General features: G+C 43.7%; 1 protein-coding gene across 1 annotated transcript in view; it reads right to left on the bottom strand.

The window, feature by feature from the left end:
• Positions 1 to 21,475, bottom strand: part of ANKH (ANKH inorganic pyrophosphate transport regulator) — a 144,078-nt gene extending 122,603 nt beyond the window's left edge. Inside the window, exon 1 of the mRNA XM_053313617.1 lies at positions 20,606 to 21,475. Within this exon, the coding sequence (XP_053169592.1) occupies positions 20,606 to 20,701 (96 nt within the window). The 5' untranslated portion in view covers positions 20,702 to 21,475. The remainder of the gene's footprint in view (positions 1 to 20,605) is intronic.
• Between the last annotated feature and the right edge of the window lie 1,365 nt (positions 21,476 to 22,840).

Here is a 22,840-nt window from a genome sequence, read left to right as displayed (position 1 = left end):
TTTGTTAGAAACATGTGTATACCATTACAATGTGTCACAGCCGGTATAAATGAAAGCTGCTGCAAGTGGTTCTCTTAAAATAGGTATATCTTAGTACATCAAGAATAATACAAGCAGAGTTTCTGGGATAATGCCCAACAATGCCAGCTCTGCAAACAAAACCTCATTCCCAGATATGTGATACATTTGCAAAATAATGCTTGATCACACAACCTTCTGCTCCCACAATAATGAAAAATCCAAATATTCAAGACTTGGGCTAGGCTGGACAATGGCAATGAAATTTTGATGCAGAGCGTATTTCTTTAATATTGCTTTTTCTGGGCTGGGGGCGGTGGGGAGAGAGAGAGAGAGAGTGTGTGTGTGTGTGTGTGTGTGTGTGTGTGTTTGTGTGTGTGTGTGTGTGTGCTGTGTCTTGACAGATCTGCTAATCCCATGGAGCTGCACAAAGCTGGATCCATCTCCTTCATAAAAACAATAAACGATAACATAGCCATTCCCAGACTGGCTCCCAAGCACTTTTCAACCTTTGGGAAGGCTCAGACAAATGTATTGCAGTCACTGTATGACATGGTCCACATGAAACTAGGAGATCCAAAACGGTCTGTGTATGATGCACTCTGACGAACCACACTTTGGTCATACAGCCAAAATAATGCCCTAATGAAAGGGGTGGAGGAAGTGGGAAGATGCAAATTATCCATGTAACTAACATCACCCCAAGAGCCATCTGGGAATTTTCCAAGGGGGGTGGTCCTGCTCACATGCTACCAGTTGCCAATCCCTATTCTACAAGACAAACAACTGCAACTACAGCATACATAACATTCTTTGAAATTCTGAACTTTCAGCTCAAAGGATCAGTCCATATTACAACTTGAAATCAATTTCCAACCTCCTAATTGTCTTAGATCCCAGCTAAGGAACCTTGAGAAAGATCCAAGAACCTGCAACAGAATATATACCCTCAACTTTCAATTTTCTCATTATTGCCTATTTTAGATACTCCCCTAACACTTCCACCACAAATACACACACATCCTGATAAGTGTTTTCCATAACATAAAAATACATACTGCCACATTCTAAGGAGTCTGCTCATTGTCCAAACACACAGAAAATAATTTGCAAATGTCAGCCAGATGGCTTGAAGAGATTTCCCTCCAAAAGCCTTGCCAAAAGAGGGACTCCTCCTGCTTTCTACAGTGAGCTTGTTTATTCTTTGATAGAATAATAGATCACAGGTCTACTTGTGAACCTATATGACATATAGTATATGTTGCCATAGTCAGAACAGCAGCGAAGGTGGTACTTGAGGGAAGCATTGCATTTTCCCAGGTCCAAAATTCAGCTTTGAACGCTTGTAAAATGAATGCACAAGGAATGAGAAACAAGTGAGCCTTAAATGCTCAATAGACATAGGTCTGTACAACCTTTCCTAGATAATCTTTTTTGGAGCCTGTTACAATGCTGGAATGGGGCCTAACCAACAGACCGTTGTCAATATCTCACAAGCTGCTTACAGAAAACAAAACTGCAAATGTAGAGAAGTCGTCATGCTTTAGTGGCTGGAAAGAAAAGGTCTGAAAATAAGGGACTGCTAAATCAAAGTCTACAAAGAACATCTATACTGTCATCCTCAGTTCTTTAAAGGACACTTCTTCTTTTTCAGCATGGGAGGAGACTTGAAGTGCATTCACACAATGGATTATGCAAGAGAAACTACCATGGCTGTAAACTATTTGTACACATGAAGCGCTTAAAAAGCTGGTGGAATACACAGCTTTTGTTGTTGAGGACAAATGCGCATCAGGAGGTCAATAGTTCCTGGGTGTCTTGTGAAGACATGGAGCAACACTAAAGATCTCGAGCAACACTAAAGATTACTCTGTCTCATTTCACAAATTCCAGAGTAACAACAGACTATTCCCCACAAGGCCAGTTTACTGAGCAATTAAGGCTCATTTGTTTCTCATTCCTTGTGCATAGCCTTCACATTCTTTCCTAAAGGCTGAGCTTTGGTTTTAGGTATTCTTCATTTTGCAAGCACTCAAGGCTGAATTTTGGACCTGGGAAAATGCAATACTTCTCTCTCAAGAATCACCTTCACTGCTGTGGCAACTGTGGCAACATGCAGTATAGGTTCACAAGAAGCTAACCATTAGTTAGTTAGTTATAATTAGAGAGAGAGAGAGAGAGAGAGAGAGTGTGTGTGTGTGAGAGAGAGAGGGGGGGGGGGAGGGAGGGAGAATGAATTCAAGCCACTAATCAATGTAACAGAACATTATAAAAGCAGCAGTCACAGAAACAGCAGTGATTATCAACTACATCGGCCAAATCAGCATCAGACATTAACGGATATAATTCATGATGTAAACAACGAAAAGCAGCACTCTGTCCTTGCCCCAATACACTCACCCATCCTACTCCACCATGTATCCATTGTCTTCTGATAAAGCAGTATTCTCCATTACTCTGGAAATTAGTTGCTTTCCACTGTATAGCTCCAGTGAAGTAGCACGCATCAAGCACCTTTTAAAGAGCCAAATCCCCCAACACATACACACCCTTTAATACTTCAGAGGCTACATGCACCCGTTTTCCGTACTAGAGTGTACAAACAGAAAGCGTGAGGGGACAAACAGAAGCATGACAATCATCACAGCAAGGCTATGCTTCCTCCAAGCCATGACATGCCACTTAAAAAAAAAAAAAGGCCTGCACAATTTGTGACCCACCAGGCCAAATGCATTGTGATCAGTCAGGTTCTTGGCAACCCATATTTTAAAGTCTTAGTTAGGCAGCTAATATAAGTTTCTCAGTCAAACTTCTGGTCACAGCCCAACACACAGTTTGGTATCGGGCCTGTACTTATGCAGGCCCTATATTTATGTATTTTAACACATTTTTATACCACCTCATACCCAAGTACCTTGACGATTCACAATCTAAAAACACCACCATTAAAACAGTTTAAAATACAGATAAAAACTCTAAAACATAAAACTGTAAAACTATAATCTAAATGCCTGTCAAAACATTCAACATTCATATGTTTCCAGGTCCTCCTTAAAAACATGCAGAGAAGGGGAAGGTTTAATTTCATTAGGAAGCATGTTCCATAGACCTGGGGCAACCCTAGAAAAGGGACTTTCTGGAGTATAACAGAAAGGAATGCAGTTTGGTATACCTCAGCTGATCATTTTGCAAGGCCCCAAGATAACATTTAAATTTAGCGAGCTCAATTGCCTGGCCTGTCCTTCCACGACCTCTGCATCGCCACCCTTCAAGCACTGACATCTCTATCTTCCTTCCTTGCATCAACATTCCGAAAGCTATATAAATACATTAAGGGCGAAATTTCTCCCCAGCTAATTAAATGATTGGAAATGCTCCATCTCTCGGCTTCAAAATGGCTCTCACTGATCATTTTACTTTCATTTCTGCTAAATGTTTGTTTTTTAATTGGCAGTCAGTCAGGAAGCCATAAATAACAGAGAGGGGTTAGTCTCAATACTCTTGGTTCAGCAATAGAGAGAGAAAGGCTAAAGATCAAAGGCTCTAAAACTGTTGAAACAGCCTGTTATGCTAAATAGATGTTAGAGATAAAAATCATGAGATAGAGGCTAAGTGCATTGGGACTTCAAGTGCAAGAAAAGGCTCAGCCAGCTGTGACTACAAAGGCAACAGCTGCTTTCTCCCTAGTGGCTCTCCTCATCAATATGATGCCAGCAGCAGCTAAAATTATGGAGCAGGCAAACAGTGGAGGTGAATGAGAAGAAGGCCAGAGGAAGCCTAGCACAGATATCTAAGATACTTATTTTACAAATGCAGTATATGCTATCCATTGCCAGAACTACATGTTTCAGGGCCAGCAATGGCACCGACAGATCACAGAGTGCAAAAGGCTGAAACAGCACCAGTGCCAGGTGTCAGAGTACACCCCAGAAGGAAGAGATGGGAAGAAAGAAGAGGCAGAGGCTAGTTCATGGAGGGGAAGGAATGCACAGCCCGGAGCCTCCTCTTCTCCGCAGCATGCCCAACTGTTCACATAGCTGACCTCCCTCCTCGCTCCCTCTCAGCCAGCAAACACACGTGCTCTCCAACTCCAAAGACATGGCAATCAATACCTCCTGCCTGTCACTGCCCCCTCAAGCACAGAGCCCTCTATGCGTAGACCGAGCAGCAACTGTCGTAATATGGTGGCTTCTAGCAATATTGCTCCATGCAAAAAGAGAAAGGAAGCTACATGGCCAACATGGTGAAGGAGGGCACACCTGAAAGGACTCAGAAAAGAGGGAGCGGTGCCAGAAGAGAGAGCAGGAGGGGCACCAACAGTGAACAGGCGTGCTGCACTGCTATGGAGCAATCATCGAGCTGGTTTTCTCTAGGCACCACGGTCAAATGTCTAGGTGCCTTGACGCCTGTAGTTTGTCAAGGCATACACTATGGATAACATTTTTGTTTTGTTTTGTTAGAAATCTGTGCCAGGTCTCCTCTTGGCACCATCTCATTTATCCCCTTTGTTGGCCTGCTGCATAACTTCAGCTGCAGCCAGCATCCCATTGTAAAGGAAAGCTACTAGGGAGAAGTGTGCAGCTCTCACCTATAGTATAAGCCCTTTGTTTTGTTTTGTTTTGTTTTACTATTGACAATGTGAAACAATGGAACTGATTGGCAAGAGATTCCAAACAAACAAAGGAAAGTACCTCTTCATACAACCCATAGGAATTTACGGTCACAAGTTGTGGTGTAGATGGACACTGGTGTAGTTGGGCTTTTAAAAGGGAACAAACATATGCATGGAGGACAAGTCCGTCAATGGCTATTAGTCATATCAAGATCTTTATAAGGTTAACAGGTTAAGAGACAGGATGCCACAGAATACCAATTGATGTGAAACAGCAGTAAAGGTATGTCAAGTCGGTGTCGACTCCTGGAGACCACAGAGCCATGTGGTTGTCTTTGGTAAAATATAGGAGGGGTTTACCATTGCCTCTTCCCACACAGTATGAGACGATGCCTTTCAGCACCTTCCTGTATCGCTGCTGCCTGCTATAGGGGTTGTCTGGGAAACGTACCAGTAGGGATTTGAACCGGCAACCTCTGGCTTGCTAGTCAAGTCATTTCCCACTGCACCATTAGGTGGGATAGGGCAATTTCTTTCATGTCTTGTTGGTAGGCTTCCTAGATGCATCCGCTTGGCCACTGTGCAAAGCAGGATGCTGAACTGGATGAACCTTTGATCTGATCAAGCAGGACTCTTCTTAAAATTCACACATGCTTTAAAAAAAAAAAAAAGTCAGGCCTAGACAGCATTTTCTATGTATCTCCTTTAGCTACAGTATTCCAAGGTACATAGGGAAATGCTTGACAAAATGTTTTCAACGACCCAAGTCATCTTCTTTCATAACTCCATTGTACTCCAAACACAGCATGCATTCACCCATGGCAATTCTAGCAGGAAATATTGCAGCCAGAATATCGCCAACAAAAATCTTGGAAGGAAAATGAAGTGCTTTCCAAGAGCCCCATTATGTCTGGGTTCCCAATTCCAGAAAGGAATACTGAAATCCCAATCTTCTGAGCTGCTATACTCACCAAGAAGTGGTAAGAATGAGTCATAATTGCTACAACCATGTGACCTGTGACTGGTCTCACTCGCCCTGCCTTTTAAAAAGGAAGCGTGACACCAAGTGGAAAGAAGCGTGGCACTCTCCACACACTCTCTTCTGCTCCATGTCCTGCCTCCCCCAACCTCATTTCAAAAGGCAGGGAGAGTGGCAGGAGGAGATAAAAAAGCTGCTACAGGCACTACCAAGTAAGGAGATGGGGATATGTGGTGGTGGGCGAAGGGGGGGGTTAGTTGATATGGGATGGGTTGGATCCATGTGCATGAAGGAGAATTGGGCAGGTGGGGTTAGATCAGGGTTGATGAGGATTTGGTTGGGATGGAGAGGGGGCTGGTGCATAGCACACCCTATACACTATGTGGCATGGAAGTTGGTATCTTCCAACAAAGCCTCAGGTGCCAAGGAGATCAGCCATGGATGTTCATAAATATCAAATAAACTGGTGAGCTAGGAAAACAAAATTAACTGTGAAGATAAACCAACAAGATTAGGGAGCATAGTTTTTAGGATGATATATGTACTGCTACTTGCTAGGTATGAGAGTCCCACTGGCCTCTGCAATATTCCCTTAAAGCACCCATCTGTGCAGTATAAAAGACTCATCAAGTTCAAAGTTTATTACAGTCTATGACCAGCACAACAGAGGAATAGAACAGAACATATAACACAGTTTAAAATAAAAACATAATACCACTTATAATACTGAAACCACCAAAAACCTCCCAATCTTAAGGAGGGAGTTAATTACTAAAACTCAAAAATTGATAAAATAGACAAATGAATATATCATTAAATAAAAGACATAAATAACAATTAAAAAGGATAACTAGTCAGCAGTCTCAAAACCCAACTATACTAGAACAAGAAAGCTATAAGGCAGCACTGAATTTATTAATTAGAAGTTGACGCAATCTTCGAGCTGCCGCACAGAAGCCCGCCACTTTCCGAGTAATGGCAGGAATACTACCCTCAAGCAGGAAAGCTATAAAAGACTCATCATTTCCTACGTATCTCCTATAGTACAAAAGGCAGTGATGCGTGCAGCACCATGTCCAACAATTTGAATCAGGCTCCCATTTACAGAAGCCATCTACTGCAAAACCAAATGACATTAATAGAAATCATTGCTTTTCACATTCAAGGACCAACTGAAATTAATATGAGCAAGATGCACAATCATGAGACAGCGGATGGTTACATTTGCTGTGTCAAAAAACAACAACTTAAGAAGAAACCTGTTGAGTCAGACTAAGGGTCCATCGAGTTCAGCCAGATGCATCTAATGAATAAGTTGAGCCTTTTTCTGTGGGCCACCCTGAGCATCTGGTATTGAGAGGCATGCTGCCTCTGAACATGGAGGTTCCATTTAGTCATCCTGGCTAACAGCTGTTGACAGACCCGCCATCTTGGAATCTGTCATGAATAAAGCCATTAAGCTATTTACATGGTAAGGCACAAGTGTGTCATAAAGTGGCTCAGAGCAGTCATGCTGGATTATGTGTGTCCAACGGGACACTGAGACAGTCAAAGACAGACCAACTGCCAAGTTTGGCTACAATACACAGAACAGTAGTCAGTACTATAGGCTTGTGATTGAGAGCACAACCAAACACCCATGAATAGATAAGAATGGTGTTTCTAAAAAAGGAACGAAGGTAGCTAACCCAGAAAATAATAAGAAAAGGTAAACCAAACTGGGCCAGCTCCTAGTGTCCATAATGGTATAGCTCAGTTTACCCAGCACACAGCACACTCTTTTTCTATCTTTGTCCTAATTTCTGTTATCCCTGCCCCCCCACCTACCCCCGCATTATCACAAGACATAGCAACAGAATGTAACATTACAGTTCAGCAAGTACAAGCGGACCAAAGGAAATGTAATCTAGTGACCTAGTTGCACATTAACAAAAAAATCCCATTTCGGTATTTCAAAGGATAAGATGACAAGAAACCCATAACTCCTCAGAGAGATGCAATGCAAAACTGCAAAGTTCATTACCTCTTCCAAGTGACAAAGAAACATCTTTTCCTAGCGCTAAGAAAGACACAGAATATATATATATAGCAATAGCAATAGCACTTACATTTATATACTGCTCTATAGCCGGAGCTCTCTAAGCGGTTTAGCATATAATCATCATAAATGATTTTAGCATATTGCCCCCAACATTCTGGGTACTCATTTTACCGACCTCGGAAGGATGGAAGGCTTGATGGAAGTCAACCTTGAGCCCCTGGTCAGGATCGAACTTGTAACCTTCTGGTTACAGGGCGGCAGTTTTACCACTGCGCCACCAGGGGCTCTGTGTGTATGTGTGTATGATTTTGCATGCAACTTCAGTTATAACCAAATAAACAGTACTATTGTGAGAAACAGTGTCAATTTACTGTGATTCTCCAGTAAATTACCAGTTATTACCAGTGTAATAATTACCAGTGTAATAACTGTGATTCTCAGATAGCTGAGAATAACTGACCTAAAACTGGATGTAAATTTCACATTTACGCTTGAAACGATTTACTTCGGAATAAGAACTGCCCATCCTCATAAGAGCCTATCTATGCCTCTGATGAGTCTGGGTTTGCCTCTTAATTGAAAGGAAGCAAGTCTAGGACAGCAACTCAAGCAGAGACATAAATGGCACTCTTTTCTATGTTTCTGCATTTAAAGTAATTTAATGATCCATTCATAAAGGTAAAGTGTGCCGTCAAGTCGGTGTTGACTCCTGGCGACCACAAAGCCCTGTGGTTGTCCTTAGTAGAATACAGGAGGGGTTACCATTGCCTCCTCCCACGCAGTATGAGATGATGCCTTTCAGCATCTTTCTATATCGCTGCTGCCCCATATAGTACCAGCAGGGATTCGAACCAGCAACCTTCTGCTTTTTAGTCAAGCATTTCCCTGCTGCGCCACTTAAGCTGTTGATCCATTCATTCATACCTGATGCATATATGCAACAGAATTTACCAAGCTATAGGAATTTGCTAGACTAGGCACAGAATAGTTGTGTTTTGTTTTTTAATGTATGGCTTTTCCAAGTTACTCTTAACATCATGATGTAAAATTCAACTTAATGTTCTGTCACCATACTACATTACAATTTTAATCTCTCTCTTGTTATACAGAATACAGATTAACATGTTTAATTACCTATGTGACCTATAAATCTATTAGAAGACACACTAAAAATATTTTCTCCCATAAATGTACACAAAGAAAGAAATCAAGGGTGTGAAAGTTGATCATATTTTTCTCAGTGTAGATTTTTAATACAATGAATGTTTCTAGTATCAGTTCTAGAGTAAAAGCCAGAGAAATGGTGCAGCCCTCTTGCTTTCATTCTTGTAAGATTTGGCTCAACATTTTGCAAGAGTGCTTCTGCTATGGAATATCTCTCCATCCCATCATGCTATACAGCTGAGGGGGGGAACGGTCCTTAGCCCAGGCCTAGGGGCCATACTGCCACCAGTCTCAAAATTGGTTCATGAACTCCATCAAAAAGAAAACATCTGACCCCATCCACCTGTTCTACTTCATTCTTACACAGTTTCTCTGAGGTGTACACATCACTCTGTATGCAAAGGCACACATATACATTCCTGTGTTAGCACTGAAGCACATAGGTTGCAATCCTATACATATTTGCCTGGGAGTGAAGTCCCACTGAACTTAATCAAACATATCCCTGAGTAAATAGGATTGCACTGCTTTGCACATCACATTCTGAGGCATAAATTCCTGTTAAGCAGGCTGTAAGGAATGGTACAAATGAGGAATACCACAGGCTCTGGCAGTGCCCCACAGAAAACCCAGCTGTAGATAAATGTGGTCCAAACAAAGATGGGCAGGGCTTGGACCAGACAAAGGTGGCCAAATCAATACAGGACTTGAGTGAGTTGTTGCAAGGAAGCCTGAAGTGAACCCAGGCTAAGAAAACATCATGACACAGCAGCCATTAAAGAACACAACATGTGGCTGTTTCTACCACATGGAGTTTTGCATTACTATTTGGACTGGGTCTGCAAACAGCTGCCCTTACTGGAATCATACCCAACCAACAGACCGGCATGGCAGATAAGTATTCATTTGCTTTGTGGCCTACCATCCCTCGATTCCTTCAACCTTATTTTCCTTTCAGGGAGGCTGCTCCATCTCTCATAACCTTTCCCAATGTTCACTTACTCTGTCAGTTTCTCCAATCCCCTTTCCTACCTCTTCATTTGCTTCAGATAATTAAAAACAAAAAAACTGCCTGAGCAACTATTACTACCAAAAACCTTTAGCTGCCTTCCACTCCAGCTAATACATCTGCATTTCTGAGAAGACCTCATATTTTTCAATGTTCATTTATGGGCCAAATATGAATATTTTAGCTGCTACTGGATGAATTCCAGAATATCTTCTGGAGAACTATTCCAAACTGGCACAACCTAACTGGAACAGAGCCAATTTAGGATGGGGGGGGATTCCTTTCCGGTTTCTCTCCACATTAAAAGGTTTATAGGCCTCAGTTTTTTCCTTATAATAAGCTTCAGTGTTATGATTTGTTTTTATATGGTGATGTCACAGCCATACTGCACTGATGAAACTTTCTAGCCAGTGTTCTCTCTAATTTTTTTCATCTGTGTGTGGAACAAGTTTTGTTCTGGGTGGCAGTATCAAGGCAGTCTGTGCGCATGTGCATTCAGAGTGGAACCTCTCTGATTCAACCTGAGCAGAATCTAAAATTGACTGAGAGGACATCAAAAAACATGTGAGAGAGCGCACACGCGTACACCTTAGAGGGAACACTGTTTCTAGCCCAGTTCAGACTTTACTGTAACTGTGCACAGCGTATAGGCCCTGCTCCCCATCCCAGTCCATCCCACCCTCCACAATTAGATCATTCGTCTGAAGAGACAAAAGCTGTACTCAGAGAGAGATCTTCCCCACTATTAGGAACACTGGAGTACCATTCAGTCCAAATATAGGGAACTGTGGTTTGCTGAGATCAGATAATTCACAAACCCACTTTACAAACTAGAATCAAACTGTAGTTTGATCATTCTCAAACCAGAATATTAAACTACAGTTTGATCTGGGTTTGTAAAGTGGTTTTGTGAACGAACTGATTTCTGCAAACCACAGTCCACTGTGATTGGATGTAATGAGAAACTATGGTTTGTTCAACAACACAAGAAGAAACTTTCCATCTCTTGCTCTCACACACAAAGGAGAGAAGAAGATGGTAATCCGTAATATCTAAAGCTAATGCTGGGCAACAATTACAGAGGACAAAGCTGATATGCTTTTTAAACTCTGACCCTTCTTCCTTTTGTCTTTTGCCACACTGAATCCTTTGCTACCTCTAAACACTTTTCTGTACTTACCCTTCTCAGGAGCCAAGTGGGGCATTTATTCAGGGAAAGCTAACATTACAATCCTAAAGGCACATTCTCATGAAGATCCAGGCTGGCAGGAAAGTGGGAATCCTAGATCCAAGTGGCACACAAACTCCCCTTTTGCACTGTGAGAACCTGGAAATGCAGGGCTTACAATCGCGCCCAGCAAACATCAACCTCAGATGGATTATCTAGGATTTGTTCTGGGGTGGTTGTTCTGGGGTAAAGTGGTCTGGGCGCAATTGTAAGTCCTATATTTCCAGGTTCTTGCATCACAAAACCAGGAGCATGCGTGCCACGGATTATCGCGAGAACAAGCTCTAAAAAATATTAATCAGACCTCTAGTTCCTAAACATGTAACCAACATCAAGCCCATATAAATAGCTCCGTACAATACCAGGATTATTTTTTTCTACATCATTCTTACATTCCTGACCAGCAGCATTCAGATTTTTTTCATCCATGTGCAGAATGAGTTTTGTTCTGGGCAGCAGTATCAAGGCAGTGTGTGTGCACATATATTCAGAGTGAGACCTTCCTGGTTCAGTCTGAGAGGGATCTAAAATTAACTGAGCAGACATCAAAAAACGTGTGCATGTGCGCACATGCACACACCTTAGAAGGAACACTGCTGGCCAGTAAAAAACTTTGAAATTCAGAACACATTTTATGATAGATGGTGAAAGGTTGTGTGACACTGAATATTTCAGACACATTTCTGACACCTAATTGAGAAAATATGCTGGGGGAGGGGGCTGTACAGAAAATGACCTTTTTATTTTAATTTTTATTTTGCTACAGGATCTCATGGAAGCAGCTAACTAATTTAAATTGTGCCCTGTCATACGAAGACTTATTTCCATCTTCCTTTATTAAATGATGAACTGTATGTGTCTATATATGTATTTGCTTCCAGTGGAATCCCTGATACCGAATGACTCTTCCCAAGGTTACTTTAGTAAGAACACTACTTATCACATCCCCTGCAAACTGGGCAAAGAAATACTTTTCAAAGTGGTTATATTTAGGAGGAGCAGAGCAACTGGCCCTTATCAACCCCAGCACAGCATCCCTCCAGTGGCTGTTGTTGATGCCTACCTTGTATTCCTTTTTGGGCTGCGAGCCCTTTGGGGACAGAAAACCATCTGTTTATTGTTCTTTTTCTATGTAAACCACTTTGAGAACTTTTTTTTTGGTTGAAAAGCAGATTTCTTTGATCATCATCAAAGAAAAACACTGGTTTGTAACACTCTCCATACAGATGTTTACAACAGAAAGTATAACACAGTCAGTATTTGGTTGTACATATGATGCTGCTCTCTGCCTTATATGGTTCCTCATGGTATGAGGAACTACTTCAACTACTATCACTAGCACTAATCATGCCTGTCACACTTGGTCCTCCAGGAATTAACAATATTGGTAGTGTAGTACTTGTATACAACTGCTGTCCCCATTTAAAAACAAACAAACAATAGTTGATATAGTTCAATAGTTACCCTGTTGAACACATGGGTAACCTATTAAATTCATTTTATGTATGTATGTATGTATGTATGTATGTATGTATGTATGTATGTATCAAATTTGTACATCACCTCAAACTTTCATCCCTGGGCAGTTAACAATAGCATAAAACCAATTTAAAACATATACAAAAAACTTAAAAACAATTTAACAATTTAAAAATAAACCACAGATTAAAACTCAATTTTTTTTTTAGGAAACTGAGAAAGCTTGGGCAAAAAGATGGGTTTTAAGGTGTTTTTTGGAAATTGCCAGAGATGGGGAGGATCGTATCTCAGCAGGGAGCACAGTCCACCATCTTGGGGCAGCGACCAAGAAGGCCCGTCTCTGTGTAGCTACCAAACGAGTTGGAGGTAACTGGAGACGGACCTCCTCAGATGACCTCAATGGGCGGTGGGGTTCGTAGCGACACTCTCTTAGATACCCAGGGTGTAAGCCGTTTAGGGCTTAAGCCTAAATAATAATGTATTTAAAATTATTATTATTATTTCCACATGAAGTGGCAATGGCCACTAGTTAAGAGGCTTTTCAAAAGGATTAGACAAATTCATTAAGTATAGGTCTATCAGACTAAGGAATCCTAAACATACCTAACAGAACTAGACAGATCTTCAGTATGGAGTAGGGATGTGCACAAAACCGGTTTGCCCGGTTCGGTTCGAATCCAAACCGGTTCGAACCGTTTTGGACATCCAAAAATTGGTAGGATGGTAGCTGGCACCCAGGGGTACCTGCCACCCAAACCCCAAAGCAATCGGACACTCGTACGATTTTTTATGAATTTTTGAAAATTATTTTTATTTTTTCTCATAGGGTATAATGGGACTCGAACCAGCCCATTATTCCTTATTGTGGAGCACCCATGGGTGCCAACAACCATGAAAACCCCAAAGCAATTTGACACCCCTATGATTTTTAATGAATATCTGAAATACTTTTAATTATTTTTCTCATAGGGTATAATGGAACCAGAACCAGCCCATATCCCCTATTATGGAGCACCTAGGGGCACAAAGGTGGGGTGGGTGGTAGACAACCAGGGATTCCTACTATCCACAAAGTTCCAAGGCAATCGGACACTCCTCTGATTATTGGTGAATTTTAAAATTATTTTGGAATTCCTCATAGAGAATAATGAGGATTGCAGCAAATGTATAGCTTCATGTCAGGGAGAAACGGGTGTCCTAGAGTGGAGTGTGGTGGGTGGTAGTTCCCAAGGTGGGCAAGGAAGCTATCAGAATTATTTGAAAGGAATGGGGCAAAAGGCTGATTTTTAAATGATTTTTGAAGTTTATGTGACTGTAAGGTTTTTCTCCATAAAGAAGCATGGAGGTGTCAGCAAATGTTTAGCTTCACATCGGGGGGAAAGGGGTGTCCAAGAGCAGAGTGTGGTGGGTGGTAGTGCCCAAGGGGGGGTCAGGTAGCTATCAGAATTATTTGAAAGGATTTGGGCAAAGGGCTGATTTTTAAGTGATTTTTGAAGTTTATGTGTCTTTAAGGTTAGCAGATGAGAGTGGATTCATGGTTTGTCATTGAAAATCTTATATGCTACCAAAGAATCTACACTCAGAACACTTCAGAAACAACAAAACCCAGAACCCCATGGGTTAGCAACCCATGGGGGTGGTTGGACCCTCGCTCTGGGCCACCCCAGCACCCCCACAAGTGCAGTTATGGGGCTGCTGAAACCTCCATTCTTCCCTATGGAGAAAAACCTTAAAGCCACTTGTGGGGTGCTGGGGTGGCCCAGAGTGAGTGGTGGTCTAGTGCAAAGAGGGTGCCAACCACCCCCATGGGTTGCTAACCCATGGGGTACTGGGTTTTGTTGTTTCTGAAGTGTTCTGAGCTTAGATTCTTTGGTAGCATATAAGATTTTCAATGACAAACCATGAATCCACTCTCATCTGCTAACCTTAAAGACACATAAACTTCAAAAATCACTTAAAAATCAGCCCTTTGCCCAATTCCTTTCAAATAATTCTGATAGCTTCCTGGCCCGCCTTGGGCACTACCACCCACCACACTCTGCTCTAGGCCACCCCTTTGCTCCTGACGTGAAGCTATACATTTGCTGACACCTCCATGCTTCTTTATGGAGAAAAACCTTAAAGACGCATAAACTTCAAAAATCACTTAAAAATCAGCCCTTTGCCCAATTCCTTTCAAATAATTCTGATAGTTTCCTTGCCCACCCTAGGAACTACTACCCACGACACGCCTCTCTACAACACCCCTTTCCCACCGACATGAAGCTATACATTTGCTGCAATCCTAATTATTCCCTATGAGGAATTCAACAATACTTTAAAAATTCACCAATAATCAGAGGAGTGTCCAATTGCCTTGGGGTTTTGTGGGTGGTAGGCACCGCTGTCTGTATACCACCCACCCCGCTTTTGTGCCCCTAGGCACTCCAAAATAGGGGATATGGGCTGGTTCTGGTCCCATTATACTCTATGAGAAAAATAATTGAAAATATTTCAAATATTCATTAAAAAATCGTAGGACTGTCTGATTGCTTCAGAGTTTGGGTGGTTGTTGGCACACATGGGTGCTCCACAATAAGGTATAATGGGCTGGTTCAAGTCCCATTATACCCTATGAGAAAAAAATAAAAAATAATTTTCAAAAATTCATAAAAAATCGTATGAGTGTCCAATTGCTTTGGGGTTTGGGTGGCAAGTACCCCTGGGTGTCAGCTACCATCCTACCAATTTTTGGATGTCCAAACCAGTTCGAACTGGTTCGACTCAAACCACCCCCTGGTTCGGTTCGAATTCAAATCTGCAGCTCGAACCTGATGGCTTGTTCGGTTCGAATTCAAACCTTCGAACCACCCTGGTTCGAATTCAAACCGGTTCAAATTCGAACTGGTTCGCACATCCCTAGTATGGAGGCAGTATACCTCTGGATACCAGAAACTGAGGACAAGTAACAACTGAAGTCCATCATGACATACTTATGAGCATCCAGAGGCCTCTGACTGCCTCTTCTCAAAACAGCATGCTGGAAAGATGGACCTTGGCCAGCCAGGTAATTCTTATATGAAATGCCTGATAATTGGGAATAGTGGAAAGTTGGTAGTCACCCTTTTAAGGAGTTATACCAAATTCTTGCCTCCATGCATTTGCTGTGTTTTCAGATGAGCAGATAAAACTGGATAGTGGGATGCAGCTTCCTCAGTAACTCCATCCTTAAATTTACCAGAACCCAAAAGCTGCTCAGGACTGTGTATTAAAAAGCGGGGGTCATTTTCTTTCTTGAAAAGGCATTTATTTTTGTTGCTCTAGAATAAACCAAATCGGGTACAGTGTTGTTTTTACAGAACAACAGCTGTTGCTGTAGGAGTTTGCAAGTGTTTGTTGCACGAAGTTCGTCATTAAGCAGAATGAAAAGGGAATAAGAGCAAAGTGGGTACAGATGAAAAATATTTTCCCTCTTCCCTTGAGACATACATAAAATTCAATCCATTGTTCATTGGAATCGACAACTGTTCTCTGGGGAGCAAAAGGGAGAAAAAGAAACCTTGGATTATTAGGTCACTACAACAGTCCCCAACCACCTAATGGCACAGCAGGGAAATGACTTGATTATCAAGCCAGAGGTTGCCGGTTCAAATCCTTGCTGGTATGGGAAATACATATCGGGCAGCAGCAATATAGGAAGATGCTGAAAGGCACCATCTCATACTGGAGGCGGCAATGGTAAACCCCTCCTGCATTCTACCAAAGACAACCACAGGGCTCTGTGGTCGCCAGCAGTCGACACCGACTTGAGGGCACACTTTACCTTTAAAATAGTCCCCTAGATCAGGGATCCTCAACGTTGGGCCCCCAGATGTTCTTGGACTTCAACTCCCAGAATCCCCAGCCAAAGGCCACTGCAGCTGAGGATGCTGGGAGTTGAAGTCCAAGAACATCTGGGGGCCCAACGCTGAGGATCCCTGTCCTAGATAACCCAATATGAATACATGTTTGCAGAGAAAATTGTTATAATTGGGCCATGATTTACTTAAAGGGGCTTGGGTGAGAAAAATGTAACCAGCTTTGCATGTATTGTGCCACTTTCAAGTACATTTACCTTTATCCTATTTCAAAGAAAAATCCAGTTTTTCAATTAAAAAAAAGAGGTTTGCATGTATTGTATATAGCAGGCATAGCTGAATATCTTATATATAAGAGGCCACCCAGAGAACTCTGTAGCATTTATTTCCAATGTTGCTGTTGCTCTTTCCTCCATACCCTAGCCATGCTCCCCTGCTAACACCACATTCTCCTCCTCTGAGAACATTCAAGGTCAGTTAATGAGAATTAGTTACATTTCTAACACCCTGTACTATCATTTCAAAGCAACTGGACTGGTAAACGGATGGATCTTTTTCACTCTCATGCATTCTAATAGCTGAAGTGGAGATACTAATCTATGAAAACCAGGAGGTAGGTACTCTGGATTAATCTCCTTGTAAACAATGGACTTTTCTTGTGTTTATGGCGCAGGGCTCACTCATTCCCAGTATGTGGATAAGAAAGGGGATAGAAAGTACATCACCAACACAACCCAAACATATAGGCATCCTAGTGGCTTTTTAAAATTATTATTCCACTCACTTTCTTAAACTAACCAGCAATTGAACTTTGTCTACCCACAAGCTGTATAAACCACCAGTATGGCCACCTTCAGTATACAGTGGCTGGGTACAGGCAGAATGGGAAACCGTGGTTTGTTCTGCTAAACCATGATTTCATATTATGCCTGGATCTGAGCCTGTCCACAAACCATGGCTTGTTTGAGGTAAATAAACCAGGACCTGAAATCATGGGTTTAAACTGCTTCACAAACCAAAGTTTGTGCTGTGTTTCCCACTATGTCTTAATTCACAGACCATTAACAAATCAATTAGGGGCCATTGCTTAGTCTCAAGAGGCTACTGCACCATAGAAACTGGAGTTGCTCTGCCTCAAGGGGTTACTGCACCATGGAGATCTGCACCACAGTGAATCTAGGAACTTACAAAACCGGGTCCTGAGCTGATGGAAAACGAAGGGGCTATTCTCACGAGGAGCAAAAATCGGGCTAGGAGAGCCTAGCCCAATTTTTGCTGCTTGTGTAAACCACCAGGCTCACAGGCGAGCCCGGTGGCTTACAAGCCGCTAGCCCGCTTTTGTAGCCCTCCCCAAGCCCGGGTTTGCAGAGTGAGCACTCTGCAAACCTGGGCTTCCCGATCGTGAGTAGCCGCAGCGCGGCTCCGTGCCGCGGCTACTCACGAGTAGACCCCCGGAGGGGAGGCGAAAAGCTGCCTCCCAGCTCCGGGGGCCTCCCCAGTATGCCCTGCACACTCGCACAGGGCATACTGGAGCTTCCGGGGGCCATGTGGCCCCCGAGCTCCCCAGCCCCCGCCGGCTCCGTCATGGAGCTGGCAATCGTGTGGGCAGCCGATCCAGCCGCCCAGGGCTCCTGCTCTGATTGTGAGCAGAGAGAGCAGGCTTAGCCCACTCTCCCCTCTCTGCTGCAGAAACTGGGTCTCACTGATCGTGAGACCCAGCTCAAAAGCAGACAAATAGAATAAACCATGGTTTGCCTGTTGCACACCTGGAAGGTCAAACCATGATTTGGGTTCTTAACTATGGTTAGCACAACTGCTGCCCAGAGAGTACTTACAGATTCAGACAAGAGGTACAGTGCCTAGACAGTGATGCTGCCATATCCATTTAGCAACAACACACTGAGGCCAAGGATTCTACAGTTCACCAGCACTAAATGCTAAATAAAGTGAATGTCAAGGAACTGAGGAAACTATGATGCCTGAAGCTAAAAAAAATAGGCACACAAAGACATGTGGGCCATTTCACACACCATACAGCAACAAGCCTAAGTTTCCCATAGACCAGAGATGCCCAACTTGATGTGTGAGCACTGATGAGTGTGAGACTTGATGTGTGAGCACTGCAAGATATTCCCCTCAGGGGATGAAGCCGCTCTGGGAAGAGCAGAAGGTTTCGAGTTCCCTCCCTGGCTTCTCCAAGATAGGGCTGAGAGAGATTCCTGCCTGCAACCTTGGAGAAGCCACTGCCAGTCTGTGAAGACAATACTGAGCTAGATAGACCAATGGTCTGACTCAGTATATGGCAGCATCCTATGTTCCTATGTTCCTAACTTCAGACCTCCAGCTGTTGTTGGATTACAGCTCCCATCACCTTGACTACTGGCTACTATGGCTGGGAACAATGGGAGTTGTAGTCCAATTGCAGCTGGTGGACTGAAGGTGGGCACCCCAGCCATAGAATGTAAGCTCAAGAAGTCACAGAGCTCTTCCTTTCTAACAAGGGTACTGTTTGATACAGTGTGTGTATCTTCAAACACAGGTTTAACATCTTCTTAAGTTACATTTATACATGTGCACTTAAGAAATGGTAGTTACTGGCCTAAAAAATATATATATCATAGTGTGTGAAGAGTTCATCTTATGGATTCAAATACTGAGAGCACACTCAACACCGACTCCATGCCCCCCCTCCCACCCCTGATTGCAATGGTTTCATTGACACAACTAAAGGTATCTGTGCTGGTACCCCAGTGCAGAGCAAAGGAAGCAGAAAGATGCAGGCCAAGTGCACACAGTTCTTCACTGCAGAGTGTTGGTGCAGGCTACCAAAAACTATTCACTCATCTACCAAAACTGAAGCTTGTGACTAAAAGATAACAGGCATAGCTAAGATTTAAAAGACTGGGTTGAAGGACACAACATGGTTTAAAGATCTATTTTGCAAAAGGCAAAACTTATACATGTCATGACAAGCAAGGCCTCTAAAAAGAGGCATTCAGCAGAGCAATTCCTATGCAGCTTTCCCCACCCCAAAAGCACCCTTCCCCAAAGCCATTACACAGCATCTTCAGTCAGCCAAGGACATGTTTGGCATTTTGTTTTGAGCAGCAAGAACTGCAGAGACGGACACCTTCCCCCTACAGGTTCACTGGGAGCTAAAGGAGTTATAGCAGCAGCACCTGCTTTCTATGAGGCTGCATGGGGTAGGGGAAGAGAAGAGTGAGGATAAAAATATGGGGGGAGTGTGAAAAAGTTCAAAATCTGCACCCCCTACCCCAAAACAGTGATAACTGCATCCCTCAAGGGGATGGGCAGAAGAGATTAGCAACTGAAGTTACAATCCTATGCACACTTACTTGGGAATAAGCCCTAAAGAATTCAGTGAGACTTGCTAGGTAAGTCTTGTGAATGTATATATTTGACACCCACCCTGCTTTTGCAAAATAGAACACCCATAATCACCACCTCACCGCTGAAAATTTCTGAGGCTTAATAACTACAAAGAAGATAATAATGCACCCAGCACCCACCCAAACACACAAACCAGCATAGGCACTCTACTAAATTTACTATAAACATTACTTAATAAAATTCCAAATTATATAATTCTCCTGCATGACGTGATATAAGCGGCTTTTCTGCCCTTACTGCACCACTGCTGATGGAAAGCAGCAAAAAGCATGATCCGTAGCAAGCAGACCCCTCCCGCAACAGCATTTGAATGCAACAATAACAAAGACGAAAGCATCAAAAGCTCCAGGCAAACGAATGACTGCTTTGCACATAGAACTAAGTGCTCTGAATCAAGCCCAAGGTGGTCTGTTGCGAGTCCCCGTCTCTCCTTTGCATTTCATCCCTGCTCTAGATCCCCGCCACCTGACATGGGTGCCAAAGCCCCGCGCCTGAATGTTTTGACTATTCTCTGCTCCTTGCATGTTCTAGAACAGGCAAGCCGGCTTGCCTCTGACATGCAAACATAACAGCCGGTGCTTTGTTGCCAGCCGTCAGTGTTTCTGGACTCCCCAGGAAGAGAAGCGCGTTGTGCGTTTTGTCATCACTCAGCATCAGAGAGCCTAAAAATAGACTCGCCAAGCCCCACCGTAGCGAGCTTGCAGGCTATTTGCATCGCTGCACCCCCAGCGAGGACTTCATCTCCAAGGGGAATACCTAGAAAAGGAGAGTTTTAAAAACAAATCACAGTGTGTGAGAGAGAGAGGTTACCCGGCTCTGGCCTCTTACCTGTTCCCCGAAGTCGATGGCTATATTGGTGATGCCCAACGGGACCAAGAAGCGGATCAGGGGCCAGTAGTTAGTGAGCGCCGGAAATTTCACCATAGTCCCAGCTGTGCGGTGACCCCAAACACATCTGCCGCAGCAGGGAGGCTGCAAGGTGGGGAGGAGGAGGAGACGACAGGCGGCGGCGGGGAAGGAGAGAGGCTCCTCTTCAGAAAGGAAGCAGCCGGCTTTGCTGGGGGAGGCGATGAGGCATCAAGCCGGGGCGGCAACCACGGCGGTGGCTCCTCTTGCGTCTGCCTCACTTCTGGTCTGGTGCGCTGGGTGTTTGTGCTGCTCCCTTTAGCAAGAAATCCAAAAGATCAAGTCCATCCCTGTCGCCGCTGCTGCTCCTGCCCTCCTCCCACACAATAGTGATCGGCTGCTGGTGGAAAAAAAAAGAGGAGGGACGCCGGCACCACCACCATCGCCGCCGCCGCCGCCGCCAGAAATTTCTGTGGGCACTTTTTCCATTATCAGAGCCCCCAAGGGCAAAACACACTTGCTCTGTGGGCGCCCTGCCTTGGCTTAGTTTAGGCTAACCGGCAGCAGGAAGATGATGGGAGCCGGGGGACGGCAAGAAAAACAAACCACACATCGCCGGCATGGCGATCAGACAGGATCTGCCCGGCTGTCTCTCCTCCTCCTCCTCCTCCTCTTCTTCCTCCGCCTCTTCTTTCCCGGGATGTGGGGGCAGAAAGAGAAGGAGGGGGGGAAACTGCACAGCTTGCTAGGGGCGGAGGAAGAACCGCCAGCTAAGCGAGAGAAGAGGCCTCCTCCGCGCCTTGGCCCAGCTCTTTCTTTGCCCGCTGCTGCTCTGCCGGGGCTCGGTGAGCACGTGGGCTTTGACACAGGCTCGCTTCTGTGCTTGGGCTGGTGGCTGGTTCCCTCCCCCCTTCTTCCAGGAGGTCAGATCAAGGGAGAAAGAAAGAGGCTTTTTTCCGCTGCTCGTCCTAACGCTACAGCGATATGCAGAGGCCAAAACAAGCTACAAAAGCACTTCGGAACATAAGAAAGAACTCCATTGGATCAAACCAAGGGCCCAGCATTTCGGTTCCCTCAGCGGCCACCCAGACAGTGAGAAGCTGATAAGCAAGGCTTGAAGACAAGAGCCCTTCCCTCTTGCTTGTCCCTAGCAGCTGGTATACTGCCCCTGAACATGGAGGCTCCGTTTATCATGATTAATATTGACTGCTACGTTGTCATCCATCTCCGGAAAGATTTGCTGGTCAATGACCGAATAAATAAATATATATATATGGAAAGAAAGCTTTGGAGTTGGTCTGTTCAGTATCAGGGAGATACCAAATTTAAATCATTTTAACTAATGATACCTAATTAAAATAAACATGGTATAACCTGGATCAGAAATAATATTCTCCCCATGGTTAGGCGCTGGGGCTTGCAAGAGCCCAGGACTCTTACCAGGTTAAAATAGTGCCCAGGCAAGTAAGGGCATGTTCATCATTAACAGCTAGAGGAAAGTGACATATTGAGGATTATTTCATATGTTATGCAGAGGCAAACCTGTATTTTCAACTGAATATGACTCCCTGGCAAGTGTAAAATCCATATGTTAGCAATTGCAAACACATGCCCAGTTTGGACTGGTATACAAATTGAATGAATTAATGAATGAATGAAATTTCACATATTTAAGAGCAAAACTTTTCTCTTTTTGTAAAAAGATAAAAGTTCCCAAACAAGTGTCTTCCTCATAATGTTAATGTGGAGTGTGAAGACAACTTGCAGAGGGGAACAGGGTTGAGAAGGAAGGCTCAAGAGTTCCATTCCTGCCATCTCCACCATTCCTTCTCCTGTGGCAGCTTTTAATTACTCCCTGGCCAGCTTCAGGTGACCAAAAACCAGAAGGAATGCTGAGTGAAAAGCAGCTGGAGGGAGAGCATTTGCAGAGAAAAGATGTGAGTGCAGGAGAGATTAAGAATCTCTCTCCCATCTGCCAGTCCTCCCTTATAAATACCCCCTGTCCCCACATTCCTCTAATCTGAACAGATATTATTTTGGAGACAATTGCACAGCTCTCATGATGCACATCATTATGGAGATGGTGCGCACCACAGTGCCACTGTTGCATAACTAGAAGGCTACAATGACACTACTGCTGACGCTTGGTTGTGCAAGCACATTTCTCACATAAGCACATAATGGGAGAAAGCAAGTACATAAACCCCTGCTAACTTG

The sequence above is a fragment of the Hemicordylus capensis genome, chromosome 4, assembly GCF_027244095.1.
Source record: "Hemicordylus capensis ecotype Gifberg chromosome 4, rHemCap1.1.pri, whole genome shotgun sequence".
NCBI classification, from domain to species: domain Eukaryota; kingdom Metazoa; phylum Chordata; class Lepidosauria; order Squamata; family Cordylidae; genus Hemicordylus; species Hemicordylus capensis.
This window is presented reverse-complemented; position numbering and strand designations above follow the sequence as displayed.